Raw genomic sequence first — 21,192 nt, 5'->3', positions numbered from 1 at the left:
GTTGCATTAGGATGCCATGCAAAACTAGTCCGAAACATACATTGACCCTCTCCTCAATGAAATCCGTTCACATTATTAACAAGAGACACATTTGAGACACATTAATACCAGGTATACATGACAGTCAGGCTTTGTCGAACACTTGTGATCGAATCATCCAATACTAGATATACCAGGAGTAAACTGGGCCAGTAGGCATTGGCAGTGGATTGAAAAAATCATTGTTGTCTGTTAAAGGGCAAGAAGGGTTTTCCACAAATAAATGCATGACCACACATGTTCATTAGCATTCCCGTCCACCTCCTCACCGCACCATCCTCCCTGATTCTCTCTCTCTCGCTGTGCTCAGAAACACGTGCCCCTGTCCATGCGTTGCTAGGCAACAGGCCTTGTGTTGCATATCATGCGTGCATGTGTGTCAGCTGGTGCGCTATGATCTTCCCCATAACTCTGGCAGTTTCTGAGATGGTAGGATATATTTCTGCATGTGGAAAAGAGGAGGAGTGGAGCCCAGGAGAAAGATATGAAGAAAATCTGAAGTTAGAGAATAACATGGCAAGTCAGATTCGCTGTTTTTCAGAGCAGCTTGCACTTTCACCTCGATGTCAGAAATGAGTGTGTGCTATTCATTGCTGCAAAGCTTGAACAGAGGGTCAGAGTTGGCTTAATACTAGACCCACATGGATTCTGTGCTGATTTTGTGGGAAATGTGCATAGATTTGAAATTTAAATCACTTTGGAATTTGAAATATGGCAAAATGTGTTAAAACAGCACTGAGAATACTATAGTATTATTGTAGGTGAAATTATTATCAAATTTTAAATGTTCTTAAGGAATATTTCAGTTCAATACAAGTTAAGCTCATTCAACAGCATTTGTGGCATAATATTGATTACCGAAAAAGAAAAAAAAAATCTTTAAAAATGCAAAAAACACAAATCTGGGTTACAGTGAGACACTTACAATGGAAGTGAATGGGGCCAAATTTTGATCATTAAAATACTCACTTTTTCAAAAGAATAGCCACAAGATATAAACATGCATGCAAGCATGATTTTAGTGTGTAAAGTTTTAGCCAATTTTACAACTCCAGTATCATGATGATGTAATGTCAACAAACCTTAAAACCCTAAAACGACCGTAAAAATGACAATTTAAACAACTTTACTGCTCCAATAATACATGAGTTTTAACAGAAGAATTAAAGTAAGTGCTTTTATAAAATGATTAGCTTCATGTCACAGTCATATGGATTACTTTTATGATGACTTTATGTGGTTTTGGGAGCATCAAAATTTTGGCATCCGTTCATTTGCATTGACAAGTCAAGTTGTTTTTATTTGTATCGCTCTTTTCACAACAAGCATCGTTTCAAAGCATCTTTACAGGAAATCAATTTCAAGCATTGTGAGGACCTACATGGCTGAAATATTCTTCTAAAAAAGTTCTAAGTTGTTTTCTGCAGAAGAAAGTCAGTCGTACACATCTGGGATGGCATGAGGATGAGTAACTGATGAGAAAATATGGTGGTGGCCGCGGGGTTAGAACCTGTGACCTTCTGATTAACAGCCCTGTGCTTTAGACACTACGCCACCACCACATGTATATGGGAGTAAAGAGAAAGCCGCCAACACTGCTCGTGTAAACCCATATACCGATTTCGAGCCTAAAGTCGCATGGTGTCCTTGTAAACATGGTCAATGTCTCCCTACCCTTTCAGACTACTTATATATTTGCATATACCTGAATATTTTTGCTATACATTTTTAATCCATTTTTTGCAGCTTCTATGCATTTTGTGCAATTTTGTGGTTGCAGGATCCATGTGTGTACATCCATTTACATTTATGCATTTGGCAGATGCTTTTATCCAAAGCGACTTACAGAGCCCTTATTACAGGGACAATCCCCCTGGAGCAACCTGGAGATAAGTGCCTTGCTCAAGGACACAATGGTGGTGGCTGTGGGGATCGAACCAGCATCCTTCTGATTACTGGATTACCAGTTATGTGGTTTAGACCACTACACCACCACCACTCCATGTGTGTCTACTCATTAGCAGCAACACACAGCAAGATGCATGTAAACATATACATTATAATAAAAGGTGTCTGCAGGTAGAAGACCGTGGCCTGCCGCCTTGCTCTGTTTATTTGTCACCTATCCTTTTGTCACAAAAGCCTCTAATCAAATGAATTGGTGTGGGTCAGGGTCTGCTCAGCCAACCCCATCCCGCTGTTGCCTGGAAACGGCCGAGGGCCTGGCTGGCCTCTGCAGCACTCTATTTGCACACCAAACAGGGCTCACCGCAGTGGCCCCTCTTATATGAAATGTAAATAGGCTGTTACAGTGCCATAGCAGAGAGTGAGCGCACCACACCTCAGAGCTCTGTTCATTAAGCTGCTCTCAGCAACACCTGGGAACCATCAAATCACCATGATGGCCCTCGTTATACCCCACACATCTCCATGTTCATAATGCAGTCGGATTACAGTGCAGTCCACACTGATTGTGTGATGGGATGCGGATCATTGTAGATTATTGTATAATAACTATAGCATTTAATAATGTTTGGAATTGCATGAATGCTTGAACCGGCAGTATTTCACAATGCAGGTGAACTGCGGTAAAAACACTAGTCCATGAGCCCCGCCGCCTCCACGCATGCACGGATCATCAGCACGTCGCCGGTTCATTCTGTTGCACACACAGACCATATTTATCAGTCTTTAATCGCAGCCTTTGTAGTTAAATAATCACATATGATCATGTTGCCATTTTGATGTTGTTTTGATTCATTATAAAGCCCTGAACGGTCATGAAATGATTCTACTGATGCACTCTATGAATCTTAATGGCCAAAAATAACAATATAGCTACATTTTTATATCATCACGATTATATTGATTATATATGTTGAAAAGTAGAATTTTACTCTCTACATATTTTTACATTTTACTTCTGGCAACTGCATGTTTTCTCTGCAAGTGTGAGAGACAGCTACACTAAATATCAGTGGATGTGATGACAGCACCCTGTGTTACCATGGTGCAGAGCTGGGGGTTTGTGGGCCCTTTCATCTCAGCAGGAGGCACTGTTACCAAAGCACCCCATAGTAGTCATATTGTGCTGGGGAGGCAGTGATTGTGTGAGGAATGGGGATGAAGTGGGTTTATACTTCCTGTGGTGAGCTACAGCATTGGTCCCTGTTTGACTGCAAAGAGAGGAACTCTATTGATCGATGGAGGGAGAAATATATGTTTCAGCTGAGATTAGAGGTACAGAGTAATTCATTCTTGATGTTTCACCTTCTCGGGCCTGAAATGCTAACAATTTGTACATTTTCCTTACAGGAAATTGCTTGATGTGCTTCATTGGTGATGTGTAATCCCCTGTGCTGACACAGAATCAAGGGGCGTTCACATTTATAATGATTTAAATCTACCAGAAGTCCAGTCGCTCTGAGAGTTTGCAATTTCAGGCAACTTGAGCAACAGCGATTGTTGGCAAAGAGTGACAAAATTAAATAGTTAATTTATGCATATTTAAAGTAGTTCACCTAAAAATGAATATGTTGTCAATTTCTTAGCCTCATGTCATTCCAAACCTATTTGATCTATTTTGACTTATGGATGCAATGTAGTCATAGTCATAAAGTAAAGGAAGGCAAATGGGTTTGGAATTATGAAGGTGAGTAAATAATGCCAAAATGTTCTTTTTTGGGGCTGAATTATACCTTGAAGCTACTTTAAGCAGTGACCCGTTGTAGAGACCAAATCATATGGCGGGATAGAAGATGTAATTTGGCTAATTGTTGCATAATAGGTTTGGTCTCTTCATTTTACTTTGGTAAAGTGTGAGCTAGGGTTGTAACAGTTTATCGTGGCACGTTACATTGTCTTTCAAAAATGTGATGATGCGCATCATGGAGTGTAGACTTTAAAAAAAAAATTATGTTATTATTATTTTGCATCTATTTTATCCATTATGCGCAACATCCTACAGCTGTGTAGCACTTGGATACAAATGGAAATCACTTCAGTGCATTCAAGGAGCGCTAAAATACTGAAACTGCGAAAACTGAACGCAAATGTAATACAGGGAGTACCAGGAGCAGGAGAGAGAAAATGTGAAGGATCGAATGTCTGTTTGAAGTGCGAGAGTAATCTGCTCTGAGATAAAAAAAATTAGTTTACGGAGTTCAATGATAGTGCCATATTAATGTACTATATATATAATGCTGAATATTATGTATATGCTGTGGGGAAATAAAATCCTAATGTCAAATGCCATGTCTGATTTGGTTTCATCAGTACAGCATGCACTTCCATTCAATATGTATTTTTGAAAAGGATATTTAGATATAACCATTTTTTTTTTATTGAAAATATTCTAAATGTTTGTAATCAGTGACTGTGTGTAAGCAGCGTATGTAGCTAACATATTTTTGTATTTTCAGTAAGCAGAATTTGTAGCTAATATTTCCATTTGGTGTCACCAGTGTCCTGTTCTGGGCTGATTTTTAGTCCCAGTACATCTTTAAAGGATCATTTTGCACTGTTAAAAACAGCATAACATAATTTTAAAGGAAAAGAGCTGTTTTGCATGTCTTTTAGAGTAATAATAATTTTAAAAAAATTATATGAAAGTATGTACACCACCCCGTGCCTGTCGGCAGCATCCATCTATGACTCCGGAGGCTGCTCAAAATTCTGCAGTGCAACGGAGCACAAATTGCATTGTTTTCCATTAAATTTGCCCTAAATCATTATCAAAGGACATCACTGGCTGATATAGAGTGTGTGTGTGTGTGTGTGTGTGGTGTGCGTGTGTGCCTTCATATAGCCTACACACTGTGTTTTTAGTAGCAAGTATGTCTTTGTGGTTTGACAGCTTGATTGAAACCTATCAATGCTACATACAGAGAAATTGCATTATAAACGTTCAGTGCGCAGTTATACCAGTTTCATACACTAACCTGCAAACTCATCAACGTCACTTTGTTCATTTTTGAAGAAGTACATAAACCTTCATAATTTGTGTTTGCGGTGACTAAAATATCTGCACTGCTTCGACACGTCCTTCAGTATTAAGTATAGTAAATGTTACATTACCCTAGGGGTAGGAGATATGACCAGAGTCTTATATCACAATATGAAAAAATGTATATCACAATAATGATAATCACAATATAATATTTATTTTTTCTTCTGGACAATCAATACAAATGGGTTTATGTATTAAAAATAAATATATACTGTGTATATATTTTGCAATAAACATTCTTTATTCCCGAGTCCCCACTCTTAACAAATAACCATTAGAGAACCCTTGCGGTTAACCATATATTAGTGGTCGACCAATATGGGTTTTTATAATGGCCGATACTGATATACAGAGAGCAGGGTGGCCTATAAACCGATACAATGCAGATACATCACAAAATGTAATATATTAACAAACTTAAAATTGCTAAAAAAAAATGTATTTAGCACTATAAACAGTTTCACACAAAAACAAAAAAAAACGTTTAAATGACACTATGTTGCACATTGGTCTACTATTGTAGTAACACGATGGCATGTAACAACAAAACAAACAGCGACGGGTCATTTACCTGTCTCAAACGCTTCATATGCAAGGAGCCGATTTTCGGCACCCTCAAAAAAATACCAAAAAATCTGCTAAACGGGAAAATGTATTGGCCGATGCCTAACATTAAAAAAGTCAGAATATCAGCCGATTTATCGGCCTCAGCGATTTATCAGTTGACCACTACTTTATATTACAAACTACATCACATCCCTAGTGTGAATGCCTTTTAAGCAGAGCTAGCGCTGTCCTATTACAAACTATTCATTTTGACTCTTTTAGATACAGTGTATCGACACTACATTTGTGTGAGCGTGTCATACAAGGCCTGTCTCGAGCGATTGCGTGACCGACTCTGGGGATATTTCTAAGGTAATTGTTTGCGGTGATTTGCTTTTTCAAGGGGCATTTTGTATAGTGTCGTGTTTAGCTTTTTTTGTTCCTGGAAGAATAGACATGATGTGCTGTTTTCCCATTCAAATCTGTGTAGTATGCACACATGTGCATATGACGGGGGCCATCGGGGCCAGTGGAAGCATGAGATTAGAGGGAGCTTTGTGTGCCTGGCTGGGCAGAGGCAGGACTGCACCGTCAGCAGGCAGGAGGAAGCTGGCTAAGCACTGGCCAGCTGACCCAGGGTCGGCCTCAGCAAACTGAGAGGCCTGAATTCCGGCCACATTAATCCCATGGCACAGAGCCAGCCATCCACTAACAAGACCTGTCTATCTACCTGTCAGCTAGCCTGAAAAAATGTAGTAAGTTGAACCTGGGTGTGATACACATAAAACTGAACTTGACTAGGCCTATGCCTTAGCGCCGTGCCCTGAACATGTGTAACAAGTTTCTTGCGTCAACTACTGACGAATAAACAGCTTTTTCTCTCCAATACAAAGCAAGTTTGAATATTTTTTATTTCAAACATACAATTAAAAAGGATTTTTATTTGGAGATATGTGGGGTAAGATTTTGGGCCAATGATATTTCACAGTGGGCAGCGCGCACCAATGAATAACACAGTTTGTTTCTTCCTTTAGTATTTTGAAATGCGGCTGGATATAGATCAGAATATTGGACATGCCGACTCATCAGCCAATATTTGTCATTTTGAGATTTTTGTTAATAATTTAAGATTTTTTGTTTGTCTAGTTATGTAGACATGTGGAGTGGGATTTTGGACTAGTGAAAGTTCACTAGTGGGGTTTCCATCTAGATGTTATGCAGGGTTTTTTTTAAGCACATTTCAAAAATGAAACGTACAAAAATACAAAATGTTGTGCGTTTCCATTCAATACGTCATGCGCATTATCTTAAGGGAGCCCGCCATGTCATGATGGAGCAGCTGAACGACCTCCTTGCTTCGGGGAGAGTTTTATTTGCAGGATTGGAGCAATTTTACCTCGTATTTGTTTTTATGCTGCAAGGAGATGCTGGAGAATAAGTGTGATATTTGATATAATGGAGCTGAAATGGCTGCGATGCCCGTATACCTGGGAGCGCCCGCTCTCAAAACAGTTCTGGCGGTTTGTGAGGACCCACTTTATCGACTAGCTTTGGGTGAAACACTTTCAAAGGACAAGGATTATGTTCAAAGCATTGTGTGCCAAGGTCAGACCTTACGATGGGCCAGTCACATCAAGCTATTGCACGCTCATACGAATGGTCAAAACATGTCATCGTTTTGAGAATAAACTGTTTCAATCACCTTAATGTTCATTTTAATTCATACAAAACTCTAGAAAGTCTACCTCCTCCTAGCGCAGTACAGTTTATGCAATTTTAGAAAGTGCATTCACTTATCAAGTGTTTCAATTCAGGATTTCTTATGAGCAATTTCAAAATGTGCATATAAATAGTTGGATGGAAGCCCAGCTACTGTGGGTGTAATGACCTAGAAAGATGCAATGAAAATGGAAACCAGTGAATGGCACTGGTAAATAAGATGTTAAAATATGTCATAATTGCTGATGATTGGAGATCGTTATATCAGTCAGGCTAAATCATCAGCCAATATTTTACCATTTTGAGATATCTGCTAATAACCTTGCCCACTTGACAGTTACATAGACATAGTATTCTTATTTTTTAGGGAATTTTTAAGAAGTTTGTGAAAAGGAAACGCCCTTTACAAAACATTTCCAATGCATGGTCTGGTTGAACATGCGTTACATGCATTTATGTCTGTGCCATTAACTGGATGAATAACTGGTTTGTTATTCTGGTATATAATATATTAACTTAAATTTTGCTTAGCACATATATATTCTTCAAACAATTGCTCAGCTATAATAGTAGTTGGCTTGACAGAGAAATCTCAATGAAGCAGCGCACAGTTCACACCAATGTCAGCTATAGCACCCCTTGTGGCAATTGTGAGAATGCAACACAATACGCACTTGTATTGTGTTATGAATCTGACACGTTTTGGAATGCAACTATGCACAAAATTGTGTATGCATAGCTGGAAGCATCATGTGTGTAGAGTAAATTTACCATTTATTTGATTTCTGCAATTTTGTGTATGTTTCATTTGGTACCATTAATCATGGTCATTGAAAAACCACATTCGATTGACCACTAGTTTGGACCACTAAGATTAACGTGGAAGAGATTATATTTATCGTTTGGTAAATTATAGTGTAGTGCAGCGTCAAGCTGTGTCTCTGAAGTGGGGCCCCTCTTTGGTGAAACTTCTTGCAACAATCAGCCAGGGTACAGGATTGTGTGAAACCCTTGCAGGGATTGTGTACAGGTTTGCTCACATGGTATGTGTTTGCTGCTGTTGTGTGGATGTACGTCAGGAAGCGGATACAGGGAGATGTTCAGTATTAAGCCCGGGTGATGCGCCGTCTGCTTCAGCTACAGTAGAGTACAGTGCTAAAAGTAGACCTCATATGTGATGAATTACAGCTGGCTGCAGGCAAAAACTGCTTTGTCTGACACAAGCACCCACACTGATGGCAGATGCGCTGCTGCTTTTGATTGGGTTGGAAGCCAGAGGAAATGAGCCGTGTTTTTGGAATTAATGTTATTGTGTTTCCTACTCTGTGTTTCTTTTCCTGCAATGAGATGAAAACTTACTGAATGCACAATTCACTTGTAGGACATAGACAGTTGCACAAGCAGATCCATCATGCGGTAGACACTGTATGTACAGTCGCAGTGGACTTGGGAACTCACACAGCATTTCAATGACAGTTTCTTCCACCCAGTGGAACTATGGCATCTCACTGCTCATGTATAGATGTGTAATGGACTGTGATGTTTTGATCCTAAAATAGACCTTGTTTGGGTGAATATTGTTCTAGAAAAGAGGTCACCAGTTATTGGACCGCTGTCCGGGTCCGGACTACGGATTGGTTCATTTCGGACCATGAGACAACATGAAAACGGTTGCCCCATCTCACAGTTTCTACACTTTAGGTTAGCAGCACGACAAAACAATGAAGCTGTGAACACCGCAAGCTCCCCGGGGTACAGATAGCACTGATCTTTCAGCACTTTATCCTTGAATATTTTTCTCTCGCACAGAACCAAAACTTTGAAGTTAAAAGTTCTCTGCTGGCAATGAAAAACATTTCCATTATTTGATAATCAGCCCATTTATACATAACCATAGCAAACAGTATTTTTAAGCTGCACTATGCATGCACATACATGTACATTGTTTGTTTGTTTTTGGTATATTTGCATTGTTTGAAAAATATAAAAATAGTTTATTAAGACTTGCATTACCTACATTTTCTCTCTAAGTGAACCCCCATACATTATCTTTCCTTGTGTGTGTGTGTGTGTGTGTGTGTGTGTGTGTGTGTGTATATATATATATATATATATATATATATATATATATATATATATATATATATATATATATATATATATATATACATACACACACTACTTTGGTTGTCTTTGGGCCACAATGTCCTCTTTCTTGCCCAGTTAAGATACTTTTTGACTGTTGATTTTTATTTTATTTTTAATTTGTTTTATTCTCTCATTTTACAAAGTAGTACTGCCAACTTGGAAATGTATAATAACTATTCCAAAATAATAACTGTTTCTTACACATTGTCCTTAATCAGAATGGCTACGAAATGAAAAGTTATTATTGTCCGGACCTTTTGGTGTGATGGAAATGTCGAGACGGACCTCTTGGAAACTTAATTGAATACCCCTGTTCTAGAATATGCGTTGACCTACTTACCGTGTGTGTGTGTGTGTGTGTGTGTGTGTGTGTGTGTGTGTGTTTGTGTGTGTTTATCCCCATCAGTGGCTGACCTTTCTGCCACTTTGAGGTGTGGTGGGGTGAGGATGGGCTGTAGGACACATCTCAGTCCATGCACCCTGATAATAGATGTGCCTGGATAAGTATTACTCTAAACCTGCATTCGCATGTGGTACGTTAGCGGTGGATATAAATAGCTGACTTTGAATTGGAGAGCTTAATAAGCATACATAATATGTATGGGATTATAGTGTTGAAACTGCCCTCATGCAAAGCATTGATGTTCTGCATAAACAAATGTTTGTTCAAAGGTGGAGTAGAGATGATCCACACAAAATTACTTGTAACAATGTTCTAGATCTCTGGTGGGGGTAAATAATTGACATTCGTCCTGTGAAATGGCACTTTCATAATATTTGGATATGATGCAATGCATATCACAGTTCTGTGTGTTGCAGTACATTGCGATAGGTTGCTGTACAAAAGAAAGGCTTCTATATAACTTGGCTTGCAAATTGCATGTCAGATAAAGCTGGTTCCTCTACAAAATGTAAATTATAACAGGGCTTCTTGAATCTGCAGCCGTGCTGTAGGAACATTCAGCGTAAAGATTGCTCCCAAGTGAGAAGAAAAAGATTGTGCTATCTTGCAGCCAATGCATTTTGATGTAAATATCGTACATTTTCAAAGCCTTAGTGCAAAATAATTGTAATAATATTGATATTTTTAGTCTGTGTGTCGATTTGGTGTGTTGACAGAGTATCGCAATACTATACTATCTTGATTTTTCCCCACTCTAATATCTGGTAGCAGTCGTCTCCACCCTGTGGTGCTAATAAATTGCAGTGCACTTAGTGCACATTTAAGTGTTTTTATACCTTCATCTTAATGTTTAGTCGGTAGCTCTGATCTGTGAATGTGATGTTATGTGCAGGCAACCGCCGTGTTTATAAGCTACTGATTTCCAGTGCTGAATGTTGCTTCATGCATTCACTGTAAACCCCAATGCTCAAAAATATTTCTTTTTTTGAGTGGGGAGAAATTATATCATACAAATTAGTTCAAATAAATCATCCTCACATTTAACTTAAATGAAACAAACTGGGTAGGGGATTTTTATTCCCCAGCATGCTTTGCATGGCACGCAACGTAGAGTTATTGTTAAAATGAAATGTTAAATAAAGTCTCTTTGTGCTAGGTGAATGTAAAGGAGACTTATTAGTGTTAAAAGTTTTGTTGGGTTATTTAGCATAGTTTTTGTTATGTTGGAGTTTTAGGGGTTGCCATTATGGTAAATAGTGGAGCTTGAACAAAGGTTGCTATGCTAACCAAAGCATGCTATTGCCAGTTAGCATGCATTCAGTATGCTAGCAGTCACTGTTCTAGCTAGTACTTGCTAGCAAGAGGTACAGTAGGTATTTGAAGTATTTAAATTGAGACAAAATGGTCATTTATTTTCTGTCAAAATTGTAAAATTTCAAGTTACATGCCATTAAAATGTAGGAGTTAGCTTATTCAATATCTCAAGTTAAAATAATTTTCTGGGTTCTATACAAGTTAAGCTCAGTCGACAGCATTTGTGGCATCATGTTGATGGAGGGTACAGTGAGGCGCTTACAATAGACGTGAATGTGGCCAATTTTCTGAGGGTTTAAACAGAAATGTGAAGTTTATAATTTTATAAAAACACTTGCTACTTTACTAACAAACCCCATACATAATGTATAAACAACACTCAGACAACCTCAGCAACCAACCAGAACACCCTGTCGTTGTGGCGATGGTGCTAAACTTTCATAGTTTTGAACAGGCGTGCACCACACATTTCAGAAAATGTAAAAATCTAGTTCTGTTTTTATTCTCGGGTCATAGTGAAATCACATTTTCCAATTACATGCATTCCATGGGATTCATATCAAAGCAAAAAGCCCAAATTAAATTCTTGGCTTGTGTGTTTTTGATTTGCATCATTTGATCAAATGCATTCTGGGGATGATCCAAATGCTATGACCTTTGTACAGTTGAAACTAAAATATATCTTATGAAAAGAGTCACTCATATGGATTTCTAAAGTTATCTACAATGAATTGTAGAGATAATCTGATGAACAAGTTAAACGAATCCTCACAAAGGATGAAATGCGCAGTTGTTTGCAGATTATCTGAGGACTATTGAGGTTTTACTTTATGGTATTTACATATATTTTATAGATTTAATGATTGCTTATAGCAGATCTATACTTTCATATCTGCTGTAGTGAGGGGAATAATGGATTTTCTAAACGCTTCTGGAAATCGTATGATTTATGTTTTTGATGATCTCTTTCTTTAGAGGGCATTCATGATAGACGAATGAATGTGATCTGTTAAGAAAAATGTCCTTCTGAAAGAGATGGTCAGTAAGGTGCTAATATTTCTTCTATCTCTTTTGGTTACAGACTGTCGATGACGATGCAATGGAAGCGTGAATGAGGTTTGGCGTGGCTGTAGCTGAACGATGCCCAAGGGTGGGGGTTCTAAAACCCCCCAGCTGGAGGACTTCCCACTCAACACCGATATGGTGGAGAAACAGGGTGGGAAGAAGGTGAGAGAATTTACTTTACTATTTTTATTGTTTTTATCTACACACAAACATGCACACACGGTCACACTGCTGTTATAACTGTCCATTAACCATTCTAAGCAGTTACCCAGCACTGATATAGAGAACAGCCGTGCTCTGGACTGACTATATCTAGGGCTAGGACAAAAAATACGTTGACGCAAAATATGCGCGTCGATTCGTCAGACCCAAAACAAAGATGGCGCCGCCGAAGAGTTGTAGCAACACGAGTGGCTCCTCAGACTATCAGAACTGCAAGGCGGCATGCACTCGTTCCTCTAAAGTTTGGGAATTCTTTAATTTAAAAGGAAACAATTCCGTGATATGTCGTCTTTGCAAAATGGAGATGGCCTTCCATTCTAGCACCACGGCAATGCACCAGCACCTGAAGAGGCGCCACCCGGGAGCAGCTGCAGATGACAGAGCACCGTAAGTTTTTTTTCAACTCCCCACTTTGCACTCGATGTTGGAGTAGGCTATAATACGTTGTCGACACCTAAAGTTTTCGCTTATAGCTATTAATAATGCGCTTATAGCTATGAATGTCGTGAAAAATACATAGAGGACACTGACAACGCGCTGACAGACAGGACCAAGCAGGTAACATTTAATAAAGTCTCAACTTTCAAATTTGGTCATTCAAAGAAAATTAAACCATTAATAGGCCTGTTATTTTGTGGCTCTTTAATGTGTCGTGACAGATTGCCTCAGTTAAAGCTGCTCGTGAACCGATCATCTTTTCCTTGGTTAATTTATAGCATCAAATAGGCTAAACATGAATGTAGCCTACATCAGAAGGACTGTTGTTGTCTTTCATTTTGGAATTTTAAGAGCAATAAACATGTTTTGCAATGTTAAGGAATTAATGTATTTTTTCATTCAGATATGTAAATCAACAGGTATAAATTGCTATTAGTCAATTAATGAGGAGATAATGGAATTGAAATCGAATCGGACTTAAAAAAATGAATCGCTAAATTAATCGTTTCAAAAAATAATCGTTTATCCCAGCCTTAACTATATCCCAAATCCAGTCTTTTAGAGTTGGATACTCGTGGTGCTGGTTTTTGTGTTTATGTACACGGCAGCAACTGGTTCCACTTTTGTTTGGAACTCATTTTTAAGCCACCTAAAACTTACCACACAATTTGTATGAGGTCCAGTTACTCAACAAAAGTGATTCACTACAAATGACTAATTACTACTAACTAATCTCTGACATCACATAGTGTTCGGAACTGAGAACACATTCTTATTTGGAATCAAGCCCTTTTTAGTTTATTTTTTTTATATACCTGAACTGGATGATTTTCATAACCTTCGGCTTTGTAATCCGTTCTTGAACATGTATTTTCCCACCGATGCGGACTATAGTACTCCGGCAGTGTTTCCTGCAGCGCTGCGCCTCTACTAAATCTACACATCAAAACACGCATAATGACCAATGTAGTCCAATTCCCAAACAAATGATTGGCCTAGACATTAAGTTTTGTTATCAGTGGAAGTTTATATAAAAAAAAAAAATACAAAAATGTATGAAATATGTATTGGCACATTTTTAGTTAATATATAGTTAAAGCAGGACCAATTCTTAGATTGCCTTTATGGCTCTAAAAGGTAAATGGCTCTTATGGCTCTTTGTAAACATGTCTTTTGCAATAATTTAATGCAACAGACTGTTGATAAAAATTGCATTCCTCAAAAGTATTAGTTGTTAGTGGAACCATTATGGAAATTAGAATTAAGAGGAGAATTATTGTTATCCATCCCTAACAGCACATATATGTCACTGCGATGTCTTATAAATGTGTGTTTTGTCAATAATATGTAATTTTCAGGTGATGCTTTTTCAATGTTTATGATCTAAAATATAGGCAATTTCTCTTTAAATATAAAAAAATTGTCGCTTTAATATGTTAAATATGGCTGTTAAAACTAAACCAAATATGCGCTTTAGCATAGAGTATGTCAAAAATATTGGCACCCTTGGTAAATATGAGCAAAGAAGGAAAAAAAAATTCTCCATTGTTTATCCTTTTTATCTTTTATTAAAAACAAGAAATCACAAAATTCGAAGCTTTAGATTGAAATTACGTTATTTGACTAATACTTGAATATTGTTTGTGCATATTCTTTGGGAGTTTTGTAACACCGATAGAATCTGAACATACTAGGGATGCACCGATACCACTTTTTCTCTCTCGATATCTGAAATCTCAATATCGGCCGATACGATCCGATACCAGTGTTGCTTTTTTGTATAATCATATTACAATATCTTTACATTATTGTGTGGAACTAATTGGGGTTATATAAAGCAGCACAAACCTCTTAACTACACATTAACTCTTAACTACACATTAACTATTAACTACACATTATTTCAATATAAATGATTAGCTTATTAAAAAAAACTTGAACTAGTATACTGGATAATGTAGCAGCAAAATTAACAGTAATTCCAGTATAAATGTTCTGTAGAAAATAATTTGTAAACAAATTATTATTACTATTATTATTGACTTTTAGAATTTAAAATACAACATTAACATTCCTTAAAGCACCTTTAACTTTAAAACCTTCTGGCTTTTATTTTGACATACTGAACTCTCCAGGACGTCCTGTATGTGTCTGTTTGTAGGTAAATTCATAGAAGTTTAATTCACTTCTAAAATTCTGGTCAAATGCACCTCCGGTGCAATTCTAAATGCATATTATAAGTGAACCGAGCTATTGAGCATCTACATCTGAGATGTTGTTCGTGAGTAGCGCTGAAATATTGCGCACCGCTGCGAAGGTTAAAAATAGCCACAAGTGTGTGTGTGAACAGAGCAATGCCATAAACTAACGCAGTGCTGCTGCGTGTGCCTTTTATATATTTACTTATTAAACACATCCTTTAGTGATTCATAGAGCTATCACACGTCTTCAAGTGGCTTTGAATAAAATGCACGAGTCATATGAACAACTTTAATTGCATTTTAATGGTTCTTTTATGTCATTTTTGAGCATGACAATAACGAACATGACTTACACACAGTATAGGATTTGGATCGGGCTCATCGGACCAATATCCGATTAGTCACCGATCCAGGTATCGGATCGGTGCCATCCCTAAAACATACCAACATCTACCCTAAGTTCACATTGACAGAACTGTGAGGACATGCCAATACTTGGTTAAAATATATATATTCACCTCGAGGGTGTCAACATTTAGATTAATGAAATTCAAATGGTGTCCACAAATGCAGGCACTCCATATACAAACTAGTAAATAAATTGTTTGGTATAAAACATTTGTATTCTACTTCATTGAGGATAGAGAGGAATAGAAATTCAGTATGGTATTCTATAAAGAGGCACAGGAAGTTATTTTCAGTTCGTCATAATATCAGATTTTGGGTCTGGTGGTCAGTGTTTTTGATTTAAGAGAAGCCAGAGTTAGAGAAGACTTTATGTTCCAGATGGTGTGTATGTGTCTATGTACGTTATTCTGTGTAGGATTGCATCAGACTCCGCAAGGGGAGGGTGGAAGAGTGAAAGGATTGCTAGGAGACCAGTCAGTAAACAGGGCCGCTCACACAGATGGTTTTGGAGAAAAACAGTGAAACCGTTTTTCTTGATTTAGCTTGTTTTTCTCTACGTACCACATGAAATCTTGCTCGCCCTTATTTTTCTCTCTCTATCTCTCTCTCTATCTTTCTCTCCCTCTCTCTCTCTCTCTCTCTCTCTCTCTCCCCCATCTCTGAGTCAACAAAGCTTTATTGCCATGATTCTTAGCATTTACAATATTGCAAAAGCATACAACTTAAGTTGCGAAATTTACAATACACAAAATAGGTATGGTGAAACAAAGAGATACAGGAGATGAATTTAATATTTTTATTTTTAATGAATTAAAATATAAAGTTGTTGATTTCCATTAGAATTAATTTACCTATAACATTTGGTTTATACAAAATATACTTGTCAGTGTAATAAATCACCCATTAACATTTTAAATGATCTGTCTGTCTGTGATTCTGTTGAGCTCAGTTTTTCAGGGCAGATAGTGCAGTTGTGTGTGTGCAAGTGTGTTTGCACGTGAATGACATCATCGTCTCATGACAGAAGGGGATGTGGGCAGGACATGGCAGCTCTGGCGGTAAAAAGAGCTCTGCGCTGCATTCAGCCTGAGCTTTATCACTACACTAAGAGCTCTTTAATTAGCCTTCATTAGCACTGCCAGTAGCACACACAGACCCAGCTGCTCCAGAACCACTTCCTTTCTCAACAATAAGCCCATTGCTTGTTTTTTCGTAGTTATTCACATAGTTATTTTGTTTGTTCAAGAATTTTACTGAGCTATATTTATACATTTATCTTATTATTGAATGGATCTCTGCTGTGTGTGATGCTCTCATGGTGTTTACTGGTTGCCAGTATTTCACAATGATATTTGTGCACCACAATTAGAAAGTTCTGCATATTTCCACGCAATTCAGACGCACATCCTTTGCCCCTTGCAAGTGGGTTTATTAAATAATTTAGTTAATTTATAAGGTTTTCAGCTGCCAATTTAAGTACAGTACTCTCACTCCATTTAACAGATTTCTTCACATTTAAAGGTATGTTTGGGGTTTAATACAATCGACAGCATTTGTTTCATTATGTTGATTACCAAAAATAAAAAAAAAATTAATAAAAAATTGTTTTAGGGCTGAGCGATAGGACGATGTTATTGAATATCGACGATATCTTACAAATATCCCGATCGCGACACTCATTGACAGGTGATGATCGACGATGAATCCAGTTCGTGAGCTCCTCGTCCAAATGCAGGAATTTCATGCATGGGTAATTTTACTATCTACCTGCAACAGGCGTGTGACCTGTAAGATGCCTCAGAGAGAGACACATGACAAGAAATGCTGTTAGACCTAATGACACGTACTTGAAGAAACACGCTTTATTATATTTTTAAGAACAGACAAAAAAAATAAAGCTATTGATCTGCGTGTCTGATTCGCTGTTTGTTCAGAGGCGTGCAGGAGGTCTGTCAACTGGACAGAGAAACTAAGTTTGAATTTTTACCTTACATTTTTCAAAATTTGAATAATAGCTGATTTGTTTTAAATTGCCGTTGTTTCCTTAGTCCACAAGAGGGCGCATTAATTACATAAACAATACAGCACCATTATATTATTGCAAAGAACATTCCTGGCTGTTAAAAAAAGAGCATTCCATTTTCATCTAATGTGCATAAAATAAATACAACTTTTTAGCCTCAGACTATGAGCCCAGGCAATAATAATAATAATTCCTTACATTTATATAGCGCTTTTCTAGGCACTCAAAGCGCTTTACATAGTATAGGGGAACACTCCTCAACCACCACCAGTGTGCAGCATCCACCTGGATGATGTGACGGCAGCCATAGTGCGCCAGAACGCCCACCACACTCCGGCTATTGGTGGAGAGGAGAGAGTAGAGTGAAGTAGCCAAGTCAGGGATGGGGATTATTAGGAGGCCATGATAGATAGGGGCCAATGGGGGGAATTTGGCCAGGACACCGGGGTTTAATGACCACAGAGAGTCAGGACCTCGGTTTAACGTCTCATCCGAAAGACGGTGCATTTCTTTTTTCTTTTTCTTTTTTTTTTTACTGTATAGTGTCCCCGTCACTATACTGGGGCATTAGGGCTAACAGACAGAACACAACAGACAGGAACCGAACATGAGGATCTCGAGACACACATTTCCAAGTTGAACTCCTTTCCTGACAAAGCGTTTAAAAAAACTCACTGCTTAATCTGAGCTAAACAGATTAAAAGAGCAAGATGCAACAGCCAAGTACCTCCACCAATTGTAAGGGGCAGTTCACACTGAACTCTTTAGCAACCATCCAATTTTTTTTCTATGTAAATGTGCGCTAAACCAACGTCTTTGTTTCGCTTTGTTTTTGTTTATCCAACATCTCGTTAAGGAGCGCTGTTTTTTTAGATGACGTGTCTAATTAGAAAGAACTTTAAAAAGCATCTTGATACGCCTGCTTTCTGTTGCGCTGTGGCTAGTAAGAATGCGATCTATCTGAAGTCATCGTCAGTGCTTGGCACAAATCCAAAATTCAAATACACTGTTTTAGCATTCAAATGTGCTTTTTTTTTTCTTTTTTTCTTCAAATCGATGAATATTCAAAATTCGAATTTCAGTTTGACAGCCCTAGCGTGCAGCGTGTGCCTGTCTCCTGGAACATGCACTTGTAGAGTTTTCACTCTTTTTGTCTCTTTCATTCGTCTGAAAACGGTTATGAAATAATATCGTCTATGAGAATGCTGCAAATGATCTCCGATCATCTAAGGAGGTGCTGTGAGTTCAGTTCGCTTTATTCCCACCGAGCAGTTAGCGGTTAACATGCATTAACGCAACTCCTCAGGTTCAGTAATATACCATGTACCTTTGTATTAAAGAAACAAAGACGAAAGTGATTAAATCATAAAATAATAAGCCTAAAATGTAATTCTATTTTATTTTATTTTGGCAGAAATAACTGTATTACCATAACGCCATACAAACACAAATTCACTAAGAACACACATTTGGCAGCATTATTTTGGGAACACGAAATTTATTTAAATTCATAAATATATTTAGTTCTTAATCTGTAGTTCTTAGTAATTTTCCACCTGTTGAAGTGGATTGGAGATGGTAAATGTTTGGATTTAGGGTGGTTAAATACGATTTTTTGATCATTTCGTTATTTTAATTGCCTTTTTCGTTTCGTTTAAAGTGAAATTTTAATTTAGACGTTTTTCGTGTTTCAATAAATGAATTTAATTTATAAAGCAAAATCAATAAACGTTACGGTGTTTACCAGATTACAGGGTTTATCACAGTTATGGCGTTATGACAACAAAATTTGAATATTGGAAATAACTTTAAACTGGTCATTAAAATCATGTTAACAAGTACAATGTTTACATTTTGTAGCTGTACGGTGTATATTTTAACGTTCATGGACTGGCCCATTCAGTTCCATTGTAAGTGCTTTACTGTGATAGATTATTGTTTTTTTTGTTTTATTATTGAGGGACGAATCAAAATGTTTTGTGGTCGTCAACATCATGCCGCAAATTCTATCGATTGAGCTTAACTTGAATTGAAACAGGAACATTCCTTTAAATCCATTCTGCAAATTTTCCCTTTTAATCAAAGCAGAAACTGTTTTAAAAATGTGTAGAATTTTATTTTGGCCCAGTTCTAGAATAATAGGAATGCAAGGACAGTATAAAACGTACCTGTATGGTTTGCTTGTACCTCTTATTGTGTTTGAGATCTCAGTGTTGCTTTTTGTTTCTTGTACTTTTCAAATATCTTCAATGGTGGGCTTTTAGCAGGACTGGGTGTGTGTGGCTTTAAAGCAGGCCTCTGATGGCTTCCAGTTGTTGATGTGAATTGTCTGGCACTGTTTCAAACCCCTCTGCTCTCTCAAATGTTTCTCAAAATTATCCATCACACTAAATGTCCACTTACGAATGCTTTAGGAAACCTTCTTGTTTCACTACTTAACTGGCATCCACCATAGTTAGTTTTAAGTTTGCATAGCAATATATACAGCATTTACCCTACTGTGTTACTGTCCCAGAGCACTATTTATTACTGAATCATGGTCCTGCTGAGCTGAAAAATTTGAGTTTCTGTCATAGTTTGTTTCCTGCTAAACTTACTCTATGATTCCCATGTTCCCCCAGGATAAAGACAAAGGCTCGTCAAACAAAACTCCTAAATTGGACCGCAGCGATGGCGTCAAAGAGATGAAAGAGAAAGCTCCCAAGAGGAAGCTGCCCTTCACCGTCGGAGCCAATGGAGATCAGAAAGATTCTGACTCGGGTAAGGGGGAGGGGCCAACTTTCAGCAGAGCACTCTGGGTAACAGGAAGCTAGTGAGTCTTTGTATGTGTGAGAGCTTCTGTGTTGTTGTTGTCTTCAGTACTTTAAACTGGAGTTACAGAACATTTGAGAAAGCTTTCATCAATGAATTGGAAATGTGTTGGATATGTGTTGTGAACTGAATGTGAGTTTTGAGAAAACTGCAAATTATCGGTCTCATTATTTTTTAGTTAGGTTGGATTTTTGTGTTCAGATGCCGGCATGGTCAACATTATATACATTACTATATCATGCCCATGTGTAGTTGTTATAGGTACTGAATTCTACTACAATTTAATGGCATAGATGATACAAAAAATAGCCTGTTTAGAAAGACAGTGGTTGAATCTATTTTGAGTTTCACACCAGTTTGTGTGGTTTTGTTTTTTGGCAGTGATTTCTGCACGTTTTTGCAGTTAAAGTGTAGCCTCTCCATAACCTTTTAGCAGGAACCTCCCTCCCCCTTCCTCCTCTTGAGATGTGTCTGTAAGGTGTGAAATCTTACCATTTTCCTTCTCATCAGACAATGCCTGAAGTGCTCATTGTATTGCTAATAGGGGGGTGTAGTTATGTCCTTTCTTTGACTGGCCTGCCTCAATGTTTGTCTCTCTTTCTCAGATCCCAATGCTTAGGATATGTTTCTTTAAACACTATAGAGGAATATTGTTTTTGCTTTATTCTTAATTAATGCATGTAGTATTTCTTTGATCTCAATCAAATGAATTGGTTTCCTCCAATTAAAATCCTCACTTTTAGGCCATGCAACTGCAGCCTTAACGTTGCCTGGATTCTGTGTCATATTTTTATGCTGCATCATTGTCTGTCCCTAATGGAATCAGTCCAAGTCTTGGCTCTGCTCC

General features: G+C 37.7%; 1 protein-coding gene across 1 annotated transcript in view; it reads left to right on the top strand.

Annotated features, from left to right (window-relative positions):
* Positions 1-21,192, top strand: part of LOC127644767 (ankyrin repeat domain-containing protein 11-like) — a 122,850-nt gene that overhangs the window by 79,516 nt on the left and 22,142 nt on the right. The window contains exons 2-3 of the mRNA XM_052128144.1: positions 12,259-12,404; positions 20,156-20,294. Coding sequence (XP_051984104.1) covers positions 12,318-12,404; positions 20,156-20,294 — 226 coding nt within the window. The 5' untranslated portion in view covers positions 12,259-12,317. The remainder of the gene's footprint in view (positions 1-12,258; positions 12,405-20,155; positions 20,295-21,192) is intronic.

Source organism: Xyrauchen texanus, chromosome 1 (assembly GCF_025860055.1).
Source record: "Xyrauchen texanus isolate HMW12.3.18 chromosome 1, RBS_HiC_50CHRs, whole genome shotgun sequence".
NCBI lineage: Eukaryota > Metazoa > Chordata > Actinopteri > Cypriniformes > Catostomidae > Xyrauchen > Xyrauchen texanus.
This window is presented reverse-complemented; position numbering and strand designations above follow the sequence as displayed.